This window comes from Rutidosis leptorrhynchoides, chromosome 2 (genome assembly GCF_046630445.1).
Source record: "Rutidosis leptorrhynchoides isolate AG116_Rl617_1_P2 chromosome 2, CSIRO_AGI_Rlap_v1, whole genome shotgun sequence".
Taxonomy (NCBI): domain Eukaryota; kingdom Viridiplantae; phylum Streptophyta; class Magnoliopsida; order Asterales; family Asteraceae; genus Rutidosis; species Rutidosis leptorrhynchoides.
The window spans coordinates 609,166,520-609,186,877 of record NC_092334.1 but is presented as its reverse complement, the minus strand read 5'-3'; the positions used below and the strand labels follow the sequence as shown (position 1 = coordinate 609,186,877).

At 36.2% G+C, this 20,358-nt stretch overlaps 1 protein-coding gene across 1 annotated transcript; it reads left to right on the top strand.

The window, feature by feature from the left end:
• Nucleotides 1–15,663: 15,663 nt before the first annotated feature.
• Nucleotides 15,664–18,178, top strand: LOC139893466 (peroxidase P7-like). The gene is made up of 4 exons (XM_071876631.1): nucleotides 15,664–15,918; nucleotides 16,544–16,735; nucleotides 16,846–17,011; nucleotides 17,564–18,178. The coding sequence occupies exons 1-4, from the start codon at nucleotides 15,709–15,711 to the stop codon at nucleotides 17,956–17,958; spliced, it is 963 nt and encodes a 320-aa protein (XP_071732732.1). The 5' UTR covers nucleotides 15,664–15,708; the 3' UTR covers nucleotides 17,959–18,178.
• Nucleotides 18,179–20,358: the final 2,180 nt, after the last annotated feature.

The window sequence follows — 20,358 nt, the reverse complement described above, 5'->3', positions numbered from 1 at the left end:
GTAACTGTTATTTACAGCGGTATTGTAAACGCGAATCCTGTTGATAGATCTATCGGGCCTGACAACCCCAACCGGACTGGACGACCAGTATTCAACGGTTGCACAGTACTTCGTTTTGTGACTACACTTGGTACGGTGTAGTAAGATTTCATAATAAAGGGAATATGCGACGTGATTAAATGTTAAGTATGGTTACCAAGTGCTCAACCACTTAGAATATTTTTATTAAAATGTTTATATATGAAATCTTGTGGTCTATATATATATATATATTCCTGCCGGCATTAAACCTATATCTCACCAACTTTATGTTGACGTTTTAAGCATGTTTATTCTCAGGTGATAACTAAAAGCTTCCGCTGCAACATGTTGAATTTAAGCAAGATCTTGAGTATGCATATTTGTGTCAAAAATAAAACTGCATATCCGAGGAATTGTAATGTAAAATATGCTAGAAATCGTATTGTTATCATCACATGTAAAGTTTGTAAGTCTAAGATTATCGCTAAACGATAATCATCTTTATATTGTCTAAAGCTTGTATTAAAATAAGAGTTATGGTTTGTAATGTAAAATAAATGCAGTTGTTCTTTTAAAAATGTCGCATATAGAGGTCAATACCTCGCAATGAAATCATACATTATCTAACTCGTTCTTATGGTTAAGGACGGGTTATGACAGTACACACAAAGTGTGCACCTCGCCAAAGGTGGTCAACCAAAACGCACAATCGTGCCAATTGGACCTATTACACAAGTCCATCAAATCCACCAATATGTGAAGTGAGCTCTATAACCGAGAACCACTTCACCCGACCCGCACCCATCCTACACATACATATGCACATAGGATATTAACACGCACCTTGTCGTCTTGATGAATGCTATCGAAATAATTCGCAACTCGCCAATGGAATGTACATATTCCAATATCACAATACAAACAACACACTTAGAGTGGATTTACAAACCAACTCAAATTGACACTTAGTGCAATTTCGACCCATTGCACTTCCAAGCACCAAACCGCGTCCAAACTAACCAATAATCACTAACACAAGTGAGAATGGTCCTAATACGCCAATTAAAACGAACACAAGTGTTAAACACTCGTCTTGCCCAAATTAACACCAAACCCTAATTTTGACCCATTTCAAAATTAGTCAACCAAATACTCCCAAAAGGGTTCCAACACTTCCATAATCACTAAACCTAGTGATTAAACCCAATATCAAAGCCTAAACATGGCCAAAACGTCAACCAACCTAAAACTCGCCAATTGACAAGAATAACTAGTCACCATAAACCCACTTCATCATCTAAAAGGGTTTTACAACTAAACAAGCTCAAACCCTAACTCGATTATCAAATCTAATAATTGAAATTCGGAGTTTGAACTTACCAATACTACCACAACGTAGCTAGGAGCGAGATGAACAACTTTAAAACCCGAGCTTTGGCGAGAATCCGACTCCTTCCTCTCCAAATGGAGCTCTCTCTAAAGCTCCTCCTCTCTCTAGGGTTTGAAGGTGAGAGTGTTTGTGGGTGCAAAGTGAGGATAAGATGATCAATGGGTCAGCTTTGAAGGCTCCAAACCGACCCCAAGTGAATTAACCAAAATGCCCTTTCTAATTTAAAACAATTTCCCAGCTGGTCCTCAGACCATTTGGACGGCGTCCAACAGGTCTGGATGGCGTTCAGCCCTTCTTAACCGGACGGCGTCCAACAGATCTGGACGGCGTCCCACTTAGCTGAGATCAGGGTCTTACAACTCTCCCCCACTTAAATTGGATCACATCCTCGTGATCTCCATCACTTAACCAACCGGACCAACACTCAATGGTCCTCAAACATACGTTCCAAACCAACTTCTACCATAATTATCATAAACTCGAAGGTTATTCCTACATACCCAAGACACACTTGCACGCATTTCGAGACATGCAATGCACACATCATTCAAAATCTACCACGATCGCTTAACATACGCGAAATCATCAAGTTCTCTTCCAACTTCTCTAGGCAATTCTTCTCAATGAATCGCTTTTAACACTAAATCGTCATCCGCGATTTATCAAATCCACAAATCCGAGCACTAAAACTTGCTCAATCCCTCACATCGGGAAAAACTCAACCAATCTCTTACCGAGATATCAATCCCTTAGCGTACCCTTACCAAGTACAACGCTAAAATCAACCAAGTCTCAACCTAAGGTCAACAACCCGAACGATGAAGACCCAACAAAAACGAATCCTTACGGATAACACTTATCACTAAACATCCGTTGTAGTGCGCAATACAACCAATACGCAATTATCATAACATCATAAGCAACCGGCTAAAACTGATAGCACCCAGAATGACTATGGCAACGCTAATCCCAAGGTGTACAAAATCGACTATTGTCACACCCGTAACAACATGTGAGCGAAACACGGCTATCGCATCACTAATCACACAACATGGTCCTCACGACCCCACCATTTGTGTATAAATAACCAATAGTTCACAACACAACCACATGAAGGCTGGCCGAAAACTACACGCGTCTTAGTGAATCCGCACCACACGCGACTCACTACCTCTACTGCACAACAATCGGGATTGGCCGAACTACACGAGCCCCAGTGAATCCGAACTACACGAGAATCACTATCCCAAAAGAATGACCGCATCCACACGTGTCATTGTGAATCCGAACTACACGAGACTCACTTCCTCAATATAATGACCGCATACACACGTGTCATTGTGAATCCAAACTACACGAGACTCACTTCCATAATAAGATGACCGAACTACACGCGTCACCGTGAATCCGCATCCACACGTGATCCACTTCCCAAATCACAACACATGAATGGTACTCCCATTCCCCATCGGTACTCGCATTTCCCGATAACGTTATACCATACCGATATAACACTACTCCCATGATGAAGTTAGCGGACCGAATCACGGCCATAACCCACCAATCACCCACGCTCTTTTGGCCTCATACGACGAGTAGTGTAACATCGCGCACTGCTACACCATAGTGAATCCTAACGGATACCACTAACCATCATCACACGCTCTTTTTGCCTCAAACATCGAGTAGTGTAACATCGCGCACTACTACACTATAGTGAATCCTAACGGAGATTCACTAACCATCACCCCGAACGAATATCCATTAGTGTACTTAACACCGCGTAACACTAACTCCCAGGTGGTGTCTTAACACCGCGAATAACCCACCCAAGTAAAATCCATCATACACGTACGCGCATCATATGTATGCGTACACAACGCCAACACAATCGAGCAAGAACCGCCCATACCGCCCATAGGCACAAAACAAAAATTCTCTAGAAGAGAATCCGACACGCACATCCCTTAACCGAGGGATCTCACTTGCTCGTCAAACTCGTCCATTATCTCTAAATGAGATTCATCACATTACCACCTCGGTGATAATTTAACTCCAAAACCATAAGTACAATTTATTCCAAATCGTACTTTTACCACAATCGACCAACGTAGGTCTCAACGCTAGCTCCGAATCCATACGAGCATCGTCCAATATCAATACACTAGAACACCTTCGTGCGAGAGTACAACTCCCCCACTTGGAACTCTGTTCCATAACCACATCATCGAGATAAAGGTATCTCATGATATACACTTCACAATACCTTGCCCTATCCATGAGCACACAAAAGATTTTAACCTATCCTTAAACACTTCGAACGAAAAGTTTACCACAATTACACAAACTTTAATCTTGCAATCCTCTGTTTACTCTAGCTTGCCAAATTTTCACCTAGTCCCTCATGTACCTAAGGGTTTCTCTCCAGTACCCTAAGTACAATGTAACCGCAACATCATCATAGTTGAATACCACGCTAGTAGGTATGAAAAAGGCACCTAACATCGCGTCACATAGACTACATTACCAACTCACATCGAGATCAAACACTCGATCCTCAGGGTTTTATCCACCCGTCGAACCTCATGGTTGAACAACTTCAACACGAAAGCAAACACGCACTTAACGACCGAACACCTAAAGCCCATACCCATGGCTTGGTAGAAACATTTCCCGAACACTAAGGAATGCTTGGTTGCACAAAGTCTTACGCCCTTCATCCGCCAATCAAAGAGTCACCGTATGGTAATTCCATTAGGAACGTCACCCTTAACAATACTATGCACAACACAGGGCATTTAACACACCCGAACTCAATCGGTACATAATAAATAATCAAAGGACATATTTATTAAAACGAAACGTACCTTAACATCTCCTTGCCGCACTCATCCCCGCTAACTCGGGACATTCTGACTTACGATGTCCTACCTCTTGGCAATTGAAGCACACCGTGCCATCACCCTTTGGCACCGAACATTCCCAAGACTTGTGACCCCTCATGCCACAATTGTAACACCTAGACGCACTAGAATCCGATATACTCGTCCGTGTACCACCCGTGCTCACATTTGCACCCTTACTTGGAGCACCATACGAAACAACCCTTCTCTTACTTGAAGGTTCACCAATCTTTGATCGCGAATATGACTCGAAACCTCTAGCCACGACGAATAATTCCGCAAACAATTTTGCATGACCTCTGCTAATTTTGTTCTTTAAGTCATTATTCAAAGTTTGATAGAAATCCTCCATAAACAAATGATCATTCCCCAAATACTCTGGGCAAAAATGAGCCTTCGCCATAAAGGTCATCTTGAGAGTATTCAAATCCATAAAACCCTGTTGCAAATTTCGCAACTCAGTACGCAATTCCATCAAATCGACTGAAGTCCGGAACTCCTCGAAGAATTCTTCCTTAAACTCGTCCCACGATAACGCCATAAATGGTTCACCACCGACAAGATCAATCTTACCATCCAACCAATCCTTCGCCCTACCTCGCAGCAAACTAGTAGCGAGTCTTGTCCTCTTCTCGGGAGGGCATTCAATAGTACGAAAACACCCTTCGACATCCGAGATCCACGTTGTGCTAACCAAAGGATCCGGTTTCCCATCATACATCGGGGGTTTAGTCCTCATGAAGCTCTTATGCAACGCTCCATTTCACTACTACTCCGAGATTCGGAATACTTCCTAACCATTTCTTCTCGAAACGCACTCATTTGCTCCGCAACGACGGCCGCAACTCTAGCGTTAAACTCCTCGTCATTCGTCTCGATCTCGTTTCGCGTCGTCATTCTAAAGAATGCAAAACGATTAGTCCACGAACATATAAAACCACACGCACAACACCGCCTCATCTTGCTCAACACTCGTCGTACATCACTTGTTAGACACGATTTGCATCCGTAATAAGGTTTGCAAGTCCTTATTACGCACACACGCCGTATCGACTCATTAGTACAACGACCGCCTCGCTCGATGATATAAACCAACACAATGAAAATTCTACGTGACACACACACGAAAGAATTATGACACAATACAAGCCACAATCCTAGTTAGTTCACCTACACGCTAAGGCACTAACCAAGTTCCCATTCCGACCCGTAATCCTACAAGTCCCGCAACAAATAAGCACACACAAAAGTCTAAGTCTAGGCACCTATCTTAAGTCACCTAAATCCCTTAGACCATGCTCTGATACCACTTGTAACGACCCAACCCGTTATCCGACCAAAAACACGCCTTAAAAAAAATTTGTGGGACAACACATCTGGACGGCGTCCAGTTCTGAAAACCAGGACGGCGTCCAAATGAACTGTAAGTTACTGATCAGTTTGTCAAATACACGCGGGCGGAAAACCCGCTTCCCAACACTTTTAAACAAAAAGGTTTTCACAACATGTTAATAATAATTAAACTAAGGGTTTTCCATAATAAAAACCGAGTTTTACATTACCGGGCCCACATCGACCCATATTACGACAAGCGGCCATTTTGACCCATTTTAGTTTTAATACAAAACATAGACCGAGCATGGTGATTGGGGATACGCTACCCAATCCTAAAAAATCCAAAAGCACGTCTTCTAAGCAACTACGCAAGTCCACTAGTTTCCCACGCTTACCCGAGCCACCGCATCCATGCATATCTATAAAAATGTAAACAACGAGAGGGTAAGCTAACGCTTAGTGAGTGAGAATATACTACATACATATATATGCATAAAATTGACACGCCACACAAATAATCAAATAACACATACCGGAGCATCCACGTATAAGGCAAACTAAGAATACCGTTCAACCGCTATATAACAAGCTAATAATCAACAAGTAAGTTCACCAACGATGATATGAACCACTCCAACAAGCTACACCCGAAGGGTCAGCTACATCACAATAATACGGCGATATATAACAATAAAGCGTACAACGCCCAAGGTTAACCCCTTAACCCAATACCAAAAGTCAAATCCCAAAATACCAAGATGAAGATTGGCCGAACTACACGAGCCTTAGTAAATCCGCATCTACACAAGATTACTATCTTCAATACCACAACAACATCAAGGTTGGCCGAACTACACGAGCCTTAGTGAATCCGCAACCACACGAGATCACTACCTCAATAAGATGACCGAACTACACGCGTCATCGTGAATCCGCATCCACACGTGATCCACTTCTCCAATCACAACTCAATACCAACCCTTCGCCATTGGGGTTGTATAATCCACATCACAAGCATATGTGATAACGTACACACAAAGTGTGCACCTCGCCAAAGGTGGTCAACCAAAACGCACAATCGTGCCAATTGGACCTATTACACAAGTCCATCAAATCCACCAATATGTGAAGTGAGCTCTATAACCGAGAACCACTTCACCCGACCCGCACCCATCCTACACATACATATGCACATAGGATATTAACACTCACCTTGTCGTCTTGATGAATGCTACCGAAATAATCCGCAACTCGCTGATGGAATGTACCAATTTCAATATCACAATACAAGCAACACACTTAGAGTGGATTTACAAACCAACTCAAATCGACACTTAGTGCAATTTCGACCCATTGCACTTCCAAGCACCAAACCGCGTCCAAACTAACCAATAATCACTAACACAAGTGAGAATGGTCCTAATATGCCAATTAAACCCGAACACAAGTGTTACACACTCGTCTTGCCCAAATTGACACCCAACCCTAATTTTGACCCATTTCAAAATTAGTCAACCAAATACTCCCAAAAGGGTTCCAACACTTCCATAATCACTAAACCTAATGATTAAACCCAATATCAAAGCCTAAACATGGCCAAAACATCAACCAACCCAAAACCCGCCAAGTGACAAGAATAACTAGTCACCATAAACCCACTTCATCATCTAAAAGGGTTTTACAACTAAACAAGCTCAAACCCTAACTCGAATATCAAATATAACAATTGAAATTCAGAGTTTGAACTTACCAATACTACCACAACGTAGCTAGGAGCGAGATGAACAACTTTAAAAACCGAGCTTTGGCGAGAATCTGACTCCTTCCTCTCCAAATGGAGCTCTCTCTCTCTAAAGCTCCTCCTCTCTCTAGGGTTTGAAGGTGAGAGTGTTTGTGGGTGTAAAGTGAGGATAAGATGATCAATGGGTCAGCTTTGAAGGCTCCAAACCGACCCCAAGTGAATTGACCAAAATGCCCTTTCTAATTTAAAACAATTACCCAGCTGGCCCGTCAGACCATTTGGACGGCGTCCAACAGGTCTGAACGGCGTCCCACTTAGCTGAGATCAGGGTCTTACATTTATCTACTCGTTTATATTGATGATATTATTCTTACCGAGAATAATTCTTCCATCATGATGGCTTCATTAAACGTCTTCATCAAGAATTTGCTATTAAAGATCTTGGCAAACTGAGCTATTTTCTGGGTTTCGAAGTCACTTATATAAACTCGGGATTCTTTCTTAGTCAATCTAAATATGCATATGATATTTTAGTTCGTTCTCAGTTGATGGATAGTAAGCCTATTTCCACACCTCTACCAACTGCCTTTTTTTTACCACTGATGGGATTTCATTTGATGATCCCACTTATTATCGCTTGCTTGTTGGTGCTTTGCAGTATCTCACTATTACTCATCCGGACATATCTTATGCGGTTAATCAAGTTAGTCAATTTCTTCAGGCTCCGACTCTTGATCATTTTCAGGCTGTCAAATGCATTATTCGTTATATAAAGGGCACGCTTAATTATGGGTTGATTTTTCATCATTCTCCATCTACTTCCATTCTTGGTTATTCTGATGCCGATTGGGCTCGCTGTATTGAAACACGACGGTCCAATTATGGGTATTCTATCTTTCTTGGAGGTAATTTATTTAGTTGGAGTGCTAAAAAGCAACCAACTGTTGCTCGATCGTGCTGTGAATCTGAGTATCGGGCGTTGGCAAACACTACTGCTGAAATTGTGTGGATTACGCATCTTTTGCGTAAGCTTTTTATATTGCCTCCTGATCGTCCGACTATTTTGTGTGATAACAAAAGTGCCATCTTTCTCAGTTATAATCCTGTTTCTCACAAGCATTCTAAGTATATCGACATCGACTATCATTTTGTTTGTGAGTTGGTCTCTTCTGGGAAGTTGTACACGAAGTTTGTGCCTACACATCTCCAGCTTGCCGATATCTTCACAAAGAGTTTGCCGAGACCTTTGTTTAAGTCTTTTCGTTCAAAGCTTAAAGTTGGCCCGCCACCTATTCGCTTGAGGGGGGTATTAACGGTGATCTTGGTCACCACGTCACCACCGAGACTTAGGCAACAAGAATGTGTATTTATGTATTAAATTTATTTCCTTATGTATTTACTTGTATCCATATTTCATTCCTTGTAATTATTATAAATAGTGGAATACTAAACCCAAAAGGGTGTGGGATTTAACCCTAATACAATATTTCTGTTATAATACAAGCCATAAAGTCATGGATGATCAATTTCACCTTACTTATTACCCATGCTTTTCGTTGAAATCATGGATGGTGTATTTAAATAATGAAAGGCTATATGTGTTATTGTAGGTATACTATTTCCTCAAAGACTTTGGTGAATCTGCCAAACAAATTTTCTACTAAATATTACAATTTAGCCATCATGTATTACTATAAAAGGACCATCATATTTGCTCATTGAATGATCGAAGTAGCACAATTTCTTCAATCTATACTTCTTATAGTATACTTTATCTTTTGTTATAAAAATATAATTACAAGTCTACAACTATAGATTAGGCCATTAAGGGTAGTTCTAAACTACTAGAATTATAACACGTTATCAGCACGAAGTGCTCCGTATAATCAAGGTTTATATAAAAGCACAAGTCACTAATCAAGGTAAGAAATTCTTTAACGATATATTCTATTATTTATTAGTAAGGTAAATATTATTATCATCATAAGTAAAATTATATTTCTGTAATCTAACTTTTATTAACTTCACTAACATTTATATTTATGTTATTTAAGTTATATATGGTCGATTATACCGCCTGAATTATATTTATGTAATCTAACTTTTATTAACTTCACTAACATTTATTTTTATGTTATTTAAGTTATATATGGTCAGTTATACCATCTGAATTATATTTCTGTAATCTAACTCTTATTAACTTCACTAACATTTATATTTATATTATCCAACATTTATGATTACTTATGCAATTAATCATTATTTATTTCATGCATACTAATGTTTATTCTTAAAATTTATTATTTATGCATAATATGTTTATTCTCTTAATCTTCGTATTTATATAAACGTATTTATGCTAAATGTATTTATAGTAATCGTATTTATACTAATAAAATTCTTTTATTAAAATTAATAAATTCTTTTATTAAAATTATTATTAATACAACGAGTACATAACAGTCGTTAACGTCAACTAACGACGTTACAACTATCATATATACATAACGGTTGTTAACGTCAACTGACGACGGTACAACGACTATATTTTTCAAATATAAAATAAACATCTCCGTTTTCACATTTTCACAAATCAATCTTCATTTTCTCAGATTACCACTCTCAAAAAGTTTTTTGTAAAGATGATTCACACAAGGATGATTTTTCCTATTGTATTGGTCATACTAATTATCATCATTGTTGCTAATATACCACGGGGTGAACCTATATTCTATCATGCTTTTGTGGTTTTATCATTTGTAATCATGCCATTATTCTGTTGTTTGCTACTTATGAATTTAAAATGATTCTAATTTCATTTTATTACTTGTCTATGAATAGAAGTTGATTATGATTATGATTTATGTTGTTCATCTTTTGATAATAGAAAATGTTGAATTTGAAAAGGCTTAAATTTGCTCCTTTAGAATCAAGTGGGAACAACTACTTAACATGGGTTATGAATGTATAAAAACATCTCGAATCAATCGGTATTTTAGAAACCCTGAATGAAAATAACAATTGTTTCGAACAAGAGAAAGCAATGGCAAGTATTTTTCTTAGCAAACATATTGACGAGTCCTTAGAATCTACATATTATGTGATCGAAGATCCAAGTGTATTAAGGAAAATACTCAAAGATAGATACGATATTAATTATCAAGAAATAACGGCGATCCATGAAAGAATAAAATTGAAGATGTTAGTAGACGCTCTTATAAGAATCCTGGAGATTCTTATTAATGATCTGGTAACGTGGACCATCAGTCTAGTATTTCTTGAATACATAAACATCTTATTTAGCTCTACAAATAAGTCCCAAAAGAAAAGAAAACGAGAGTGAATTTGTTGAAAAATCTTGATTAAATAAACCCTGAGCTACCTTGAGACTTGAATGGTTTAAATTTTCTAAGATGCCTAGTTTGTTATGTATCACTCATAAATAAATGGTTTTAGACCATAACGCATATGTTTATTAAGTGTTATCTTTTATGTACTTCAGATTGTAACTTGTTTGCATGTAATATAATTTGATTATCTTGCTGAAATATAACTCATTATTTGGTTATCTTATTTGAAGTTTTAGTATGAATCCTGCTGAAATACAACATCAATTAAATGGTAAGGACCTATGTATTGCAGATAGTGGTAACATACACACTATGATCAAATCTAAGAAATATTTCATTGATTTAAATCAAATGAAGGAATTATAAATACTATATCAGGTCTTGCAAACTTGATATAAGGAACGGAAAAGGCAAAAATTCATATTACGAAATGGTACGATTTTTTTGATAAACAATGCCTTATTTTCTCCCAAATCAAAGAGAAATTTGTTAAGTTTCTTTGATATATATCATAATGGATATGATTATCAGTCAATGATAACCAAAAAAGAGAAATATCTATTTAGCACCGAAAAGCGCATATGATGAAAAGCGCAGCGCATATGATTAAAAGCGCATATGATAAAAAGTGCATATGATGAAAAGCGCATATGATGAAAAGCGCAGCGCATATGATTAAAAGCGCATATGATGAAAAGTGCATATGATGAAAAGCACGGCGCATATGTTTAAAAGCGCATATGGTAAAAAGGATATATGATGAAAAGCGCATATGGTGATTAATGAAAAAGCACATGTGGTGATTAATGAAAAGCACACATGGTGATTAATGAAAATCACATATGGTGATTAATGAAAAGAATATTGAGAAAGAATCACCAATGTTTCTTGAAAGAATTCAAGGTTATATATATGGACCAATTCATCCATTATGTGGACCATTTTGATATTTCATGGTTCTAATAGACGCATCTAGCGGATGGTCTCATATTTGTGTGTTATCAAGCCATAATATGGCATTTGCAAAGTTTCTTGCACAAATTATTAAATTGAGAACACATTATTCTGATTACACCATTAAAGGGGTGAGACTGGATAATGCTGGTGAGTTTACATCTCAAGCATTTAATGATTTTTGCATGTCAATTGGGATTGTTGATGAACATCCTGTTGCCCATATGCATACACGCAATGGTTTAGCTGAATCACTAATTAAACGATTGTAGTTAATAGCTAGACCATTGATAATGAGAACAAAACTCCCAGTATCTATATGGGGTCATGCAATTTTACATGCTGCATCATTGATTCACATTAGACCAAGTGCAAGTCATACATATTCTCCCTTGCAAATTGCTTTTGGCCATCAGCCAAATATTTCTCACCTTAGAACATTTGGTTGTGCGGTTTATGTTCCTATCGCACCGCCACAATGCACTAAAATGGGTCCTCAAAGAAGGATGGGAATATATGTTGGATATGAAACATCTTCAATCATAAGATATATTGAACCCATGACGGGTGATGTTTATACAGCACGTTTTGCTGATTGTCATTTTAATAAAATATTGTTCCCTAGATTAGAGGGAGAAATAAAAAAAATAAAGAAAATGATGTTTCATGGTGTGAACCTCAATTAATGTATCTTGATCCTCGTACAAAAGAATGCGAGATCGAAGTTCAAAAAATAATGCATATGCAAGAACTTGCGAATAAATTGCCTGATGCATTTACGGATATAAAAAGAGTGACTAGATCATATATAACAGCAGCAAATGCTCCAGCTCGAATTGAAATTCCAAAAGCTGGCAATAATGTCACTCTTGAGTCTTTGCCACGCCAGAAACGTGGGAGATCAATTGGTTCAAAAGATAAAAATCCTCGAAAAAGAAAATCAACTGATAATGAGGTAAAAGAACGTGTTCAAGAAGAACCACAAATCAATATTCCTTCTGCAGAGGATATTGACGATGTAAATACATAAATTGCAATAAATTATGCTATATTATGGAACCGAAACAAAATGACAAATATTGATTTTTCATATAATCTTACAATGACATCATGAATAAAGATGATGATTTGGAAACAAAATCTGTCATTGCATGTCAAAATAGACATGATTAGACTCAATGGAAAGGAGCAATACGAGCTAAATTAGAATCGCTCAATAAAAGAAAAGTTTTCAGATCAATCGTTATCACTTTTAAAGATGTGAAACGTATGAGATAAAAAATGAATTTTTATTCGAAAAAGAAATGAGAAAAAATGAAGTTACAAGGTAAAGCTAGACTTGTAACTCAAGATTTCTCTCAAAGACCATGAATGGATTATGAGGAAAACTTATTCTCCTGTTATGGATGCAATTACTTTTAGATACTTAATCAGCCTAACAATTTCTGAAAAAATTAGAAATGTATCTCATGGATGTTATTACTACTTATTTAAATGAATCACTTGATAGTGATATATACATGAATATCCATGAAGGGTTTAAAGTATCAGAAGCATCTAATGCAAAACCCAAAGAAATGTATTACATTGAATCACAAAGATTTTTATATGGGTTGATACAATAGTATAACTAATTAAGTGATTACTTAATAAGAGAAAGGGTATACAAATAATCTTATTTGAACATGTGTTCTTATTAAGAAAACAACATTCGGATATGTGATCATAGCCGTTTATGTCGATGATCTTAACATCATAGGTACAAATAAAGATATCCATGAAGCCATTCAACTTCTAAAAAAGAATTTGAAATGAAAGATCTCGAAAAAACTAAGTATTGCCTTGGTTTGAAGATTGAGCATATGCCTAATAGTTTACTTGTACATCAAACAACTTATACAGAAAAGATTTTAAAACATTTCAATATGGACAAGGCAAAACCATTAAGTACTCCTATGGTTGTTAGATCACTTAATGTTGACACTGATCCATTTCGTCCTTGTGAAGATCATGAAGATATCCTAGGACCAGAAGTACCATATCTTAGTGCAATTGGAGCTCTTATGTATCTTACAAATTGTACAAGACCTAACATTTCTTTTGCAGTTAATTTGTTGACAAGGTTCAGCTCAACTCCTACCAAAAGACACTGGAATGGGATCAAACACATATTTCGATACCTTCGAGGAACTACTGATTTAGGATTATTTTATTCTAACGAATCAAAATAAGATTTAGTTGGTTATGCAGATGCAGGCTATTTATCCGATCCACATAAAGCTAAATCTCAAACTGGATTTGTATTCTTAAATGGAGGTACCGCAATTTCATGGCGTTCTCAAAAACAAACACTTGTTGCAACATCATCAAATCATGCTGAAGTGATTGCATTACATGAATCTACTCGGGAATATTTTTGGTTGAAATCAATGACACAACTCATTACTGATTCTTGTGGACTAGAACGCGATAAAAGTCCAACAACCATCTATGAAGATAATGCAGCTTGCATTGCACAAATGAAAGAAGGGTATATCAAAAGTGACCGAACAAAACACATACCTCCTAGATTCTTCTCATACACTCAAGATCTCATTAAGAACAACCAGATTGAAATGAGATATGTTCAAACCAGCAAAAACTCTGCTGATCTTTTCACCAAAGCACTTCCAACTGCTATTTTCAGAACGCATGTTCACAATATTGGCATGAGGCATGTTAAAAGGGTGTAACAGCTCAGTGATGTCTACTTGAGGGGGAGTTAACTCATGTTGCACTCTTTTTCCCTTAGCTAAAGTTTTTTCCCACTGGATTTTCTTTAGCAAGGTTTTTAACGAGACAGTACTAGTTGATCTCTAAGAAAATAAAAATTGTCATCCAATGGGGAGTGTTATAATACAAGCCATAAAGTCATGGATGATCAATTTCACCTTACTTATTACCCATGCTTGTCGTTGAAATCATGGATGATGTATTTAAATAATGAAAGGCTATATGTGTTATTGTAGGTATACTATTTCCTCAAAGACTTTGGTGAATCTGCCAAACAAATTGTCTACTAAATATTACAATTTAGCCATTATGTATTACTATAAAAGGATCATCATGTTTGCTCATTGAATGATCGAAGTAGCACAATTTCTTCAATCTATACTTCTTATAGTATACTTTATCTTTTGTTATAAAAATATAATTACAAGTCTACAACTATATATTAGGTCATTAAGGGTAGTTCTAAACTACTAGAATTATAACAATTTCCATATATTTTGAAGATTGTTCTCTTAGTCTATTGGTCAGAAAGTTTTAAAAAACTTTCAAGACTCTTGATGTACTAAAAATCATTTTGAGTACCTGAAATATAAATAAATTAGGTAATTATAGTGAGACATTATAAAATAGAATTGTATACATTACAAATGAAACGAACATAGTATATGATCTTTTTAAAGAAAATTAGATATAAACTACCGAGTATCATCAACAACTTTAATTGTAACTTTTATCCAACACGAATACTGAAATAAATAAAAATGCTGTACAGATAATATTATCGCCAACAAAATGATTATTACAAAACAAACGTGTCGCATTAATTTTTTTTTTATTTAATAGCTTCGTGTGGGGATAGAATCTTTGACAAAATTGTAAAACAACCCTCCTCACAAAAGTATGAAGTTTAACAAAAGAAAGACACGAATAAAAAGTTACAAAATATAATGGCCATGCGTGGTTTCCCGCAATCTTTTCTGAAGAACAATTCAAACCCTTACACTTTTCAATATTTTAAATCAGACCCTTTTACTTTTGCTCATTAATATTTACGAGTACTATTCAACAACGTTGAATTGCCATGCAAATGCAATCTAGTCACGGGATTAGGTAACCTGCCCCAATGTTTTCATACATCTTCTATCACTCTATATAAACTTACATATTTCAATCATAATTCTCACAACAATAAACACACTTTAGTTATCTATATCAAATAGTACTTGAACATTTCTTACAAATATGGGGTTCACTTCATCTATTCTTGTTAAGTCTTTAATTGTTATGTTGTTTGTAGGAGTTGTTTCAGCTCAACTTTCAACTAACTTTTACTCGAAATCTTGTCCACATGTTTTCCAAGCTGTGAAATCAGCCGTTCAATCCGCTATCTCGAAAGAAACCCGAATGGGCGCTTCCCTACTTCGTTTGCACTTCCATGACTGCTTTGTCAATGTAATTAAACTTCCGTAGCCGTTTCCTCAACCCTTAGTTCTTAAAACTTAGTTATGTCTGCTCGTGAAACTTAATATCATTCGGTGTTTATCGATATTCTAGTATGGGGTGGATGTACTTACCATTCACTGGTAGCACGTGCTACCAGTGAAATTCGCGATCTATTGGGAAATAATTAGAGTTTTTAACTAGTGACACCTTTAGATAGTGTAAAAATTTTGAATGACACAATTAAAATAAGTCATCTAATAGAAAACATTTTGAATTCTAAATCAATGTCATTCCTAGATCCACCACTATTTCTAATACTTTGTTAAAAAGATAAATGGTTATCTTATGTTTTGGCATGTCGTAATTAAGTTTAAGTGAAGCATATGGTGTTTGCTAGATAGATATTATAACACTTGGAATGAGTCAACATAAAAGCGATAAAGAAATATAAGCTTGATTGAGTAGTATTCTAGAAAATCATCATTATTTAATTATGTTGCATGGTGACAATCCCTTTTTCATATATTTTTGCATTGACCAAGTGACTCAATCATGTGGCATCTAGTCTTTTTGACAACTTTATCTAAACATAATCGATAACGTTTGTTAAAAATTATTATGCTGTTTCTTTCAGGGATGTGATGGTTCAGTCCTTCTTGATGATACATCCTCGTTCATCGGCGAAAAGAGAGCTGCTCCTAACTTCCAATCGGCTAGAGGGTTTGAAGTGGTGGACAATATCAAGTCGGCTGTCGAAAAAGCTTGTCCTGGTGTCGTCTCGTGTGCTGATATACTAGCTATTACTGCTAGAGATTCAGTTGTAATTGTAAGTTTTCAATTTGCTTACCTTTAAATTAGGAGTACAATGAAATATTGTGAATGTAATAGATATATATAGATATAGATATACTAACAAGATTAGTGTTTGATTTGAAGCTTGGAGGACCAAGTTGGAATGTGAAATTGGGAAGACGTGACTCAAGGACCGCGAGCCAGGCTGCAGCTAACAGCAGCATTCCTCCGCCCACATCGAGCCTCAGTGCCCTCATTTCGTCCTTTAGTGCCGCTGGCCTTTCGGCTAAAGACATGGTGGCTCTATCAGGTTTAACAACTTTTTATCTCTTTACTACTTGAATTGAATGACTTGACTTTACTTTTTATGACATAAGCGACTTCAAAACACGTGTAGAGTACGCTACGGAACAAGGCCCAAAATTTTCAATGGGCCCAAATTATTTATATATCCTGGCAGAATATCATTGAGACAAGAAATTTTAATTGTAATTAACTATGTTAAGGTTGTTATGAGAAGGGTTTTTTTTCTATTAATAACATTTTAATAGTGTTTTATATTTTATATGTGATAATTTAACGTTTATAAGGATCCATTTTTATGTTTCAAACAGTGACATTTAAAGTGGTGAGACGACTTTGATTTATGTTTAGGTACAAGTATTTAGGCACGTCTAATGTTCTTAATGACAAAACGGGTAAACGGAAAAGATTTTCCTTGGGGGAAGGGAGTAAATTTTTCAGATGCAAATTGCTGGGTTATCTTGTAACCGTTTTTTATTTTTTTTCTAATATGCTGCTAGTGAGGTTTAAATTTGTTGATGAGATTTTTAATTACTTAAAAAAAAAAAAAAAAAAACAGGATCACACACCATTGGGCAGGCAAGGTGCACTAGTTTCCGAGCCCGAATCTACAACGAAACCAGTAATTTAGACGCTTCATTTGCTACAACAAGGCGTAACAACTGCCCAAGAGCCGTAGGCTCTGGCGACAACAATTTGGCACCACTCGATGTCCAATCTCCAACCGCCTTCAACAACGATTATTACAAGAACTTAATGAGCCAAAAGGGTTTACTTCACTCTGATCAACAGCTATTTAACGGTGGCTCAGCTGACTCAACTGTCAGACAATATAGTGCCAACCCGCGTCTATTTAGCTCTGATTTTTCGGCTGCTATGATCAAGATGGGAGATAACAAGCCGTTAACTGGATCTAGTGGAGAGATCAGGAAGAACTGCAGGAGGCCTAATTAAGAAATTTAATCATATTTGGTCTTATTTTCAAGATTTGAGACAAATAATGTGGATTATACTGAGTATGATGAAGTTTCTTTTTTTCTTGATTATGTACTTTTTGTTCTTGTATTAAGATTTGGAAGATTTCAATTTTCAGTTATATGAAGTGATATTATATAAAAATAAAATGTTGGTTTTTGTTGAACTGCTTAGCAAAATTGATTATTGTTATTATTATTTTGGTCAGTCCCGATTAATATAATTTTTAAAGTATGAATTTTTTTTCAAAAGTTGCTCTGATAATTTAGCATTAAGAACTTGTTATTATTTTCACTCATAATTTATATGCTTTCTTTCAGTCATAACTTATATAATTTCTTTTGGGTCAACTTGCAGCAAAAATGAGATTTTCAGTGGAACAATATAAGATTAGAACAAGTATGAATTAGCAGAGTAAATTGGTTAAAATGGCTTTAAATGTAGCGTGTCATGAAGGATTGACGACTTATTTTGAGTCGTTTTGATGTCATTGGATTAGCTTGCTGTAGATGCATAGTTTAGCGGTTGATTTTAAGTCTGCGGGTATTGTTGTTTGGTATTGGGCAGAAATAACCCCTGTGCCTCACTATTGTATATTTGTATGGATGGTTATATGTTAATATATCTTTGCCTTTTAAAAAAAGTTCCATCAAAATTGTTTAACTTTATAAGTATGAGCTCATGATCTCAATGAACATATTATATAAAGCCCCAAAACAGCTTGTTAAATGAATATGTATGAACATGTATTACCACTGTGTGCTTCATTTTTCTCAGCAGTTGTATTTGTTAATTATGTATTCTTCATATAGTTAGAAATGTTTTGAGTTTGGTCTTGTAAATGTTTGAGCTAAATGTGATTAGTTTTTTGAGATAATGATCTATTTTTATCCTTATTGAATTGAATATATGAGCTTCGCATTTTATATAGATCGAGCAGCTTCAAAATGCTGATTAGGAGGTCTAAACAGCAGAAAACTTTGGTTTACAGTTGCAACTTTGCAAGTGGATGTGGATTAACAATAAGTTTGTAAAAGGTGTTACTTTCATTAGTTATGATATCTAGTTGGTTTTATGCTTTCGAGTCTTGACTCAACTTCTCAAGACTAACAGCAGATTGTATTGAATATGTACCTCCCCCAAAAGAATTTAGCACGCATACATTCTAGTGTACTAAAAATCGTCCCCCGACATTTAAAAAGCGACATGAAATAAACTCCAATACTACCTAGGACATATTTCACTAATGTCATACGTCCACCAATTGACAAAAGAGATGCATTCCATCCCGATAGCGGTTTTCTAAACCGATCCACTAACACTTTTCAATTGTCTAACCTTTTCATATTCGCACCCAACGGGAACCCCAAATAATTAAACGGAATTAAACAAAACGAACAACCTGTGTATAACAGCTACCATAGTAGAAGTGTTTCTATGTGGTCCTAATCATTTTATCAGTTGCAGCTTCAGAATGTTTCTATGTATGCTCCTACTTATAATTTAATCCGGTAAACCAAGAATTGAAGTATGCTAAAGATTTAACTTTTACACAAACTTTTGTTGGATCAAGTCAAGGTCCTTATTAATCCAAGTATAATATGTGTATTAACAGATGAGGCTCTGCAAATCGAAACTTATTTGTACATAAATGAGAGACTTTGGAACCAAAATTTGACCACACTTTTATTCCCCAAATAAAAGTGGAGTTTCGAACATATCCGAGTTGAACACGTTTGTGTTCGGACATAGTTCACGAGTACGTTAAGCCAGTTACTCGGTAACGTTTCAGAGAAAACAGGTCCCAGGTCAAGACGATAACAAAACTTGTGCAGAACTAATGGTGTGTTTTGTCAAAAAGGTATATTTTTCAATAAAACTTTGGAAAAAAAAGGTATATTTTCATTGATTTTCAAGTGTGAATATAGTACAAAAAAAATGTTATAATCATATAAAAGGCTAGAAGCAATTTGGGTTATACTTGAGAGTTGAGATGGCCTCAGGCCCAAGTCTAACGGATAACACCCTTATTTTACTATAGATCATTCTATTGGTCAGCCACTATCCATCAATAGTGGTTGATCACTATTCACATTTTTTCCCTCCTATTTTTTTTTTCCGGATTTCTATTGATCGATCACTGTTCATCATTTAAAAAAAAAATTGGCCTATTATGTCTTTATCATTTGGAGAGAGTTGGTAGGATAGTATACATGAATACATAAGCTCGCTATTATACGATTTAAAATATATAATATCTTTTAATTTTCTTTTTAATTAAATCGCTAAGCAAACCTCACCTTTCTTGTTTTATCCAAAACAAGATTCGAGTCGCTAACACCATTAAATCCAAAAACATACTTGAATATGATATTTTCA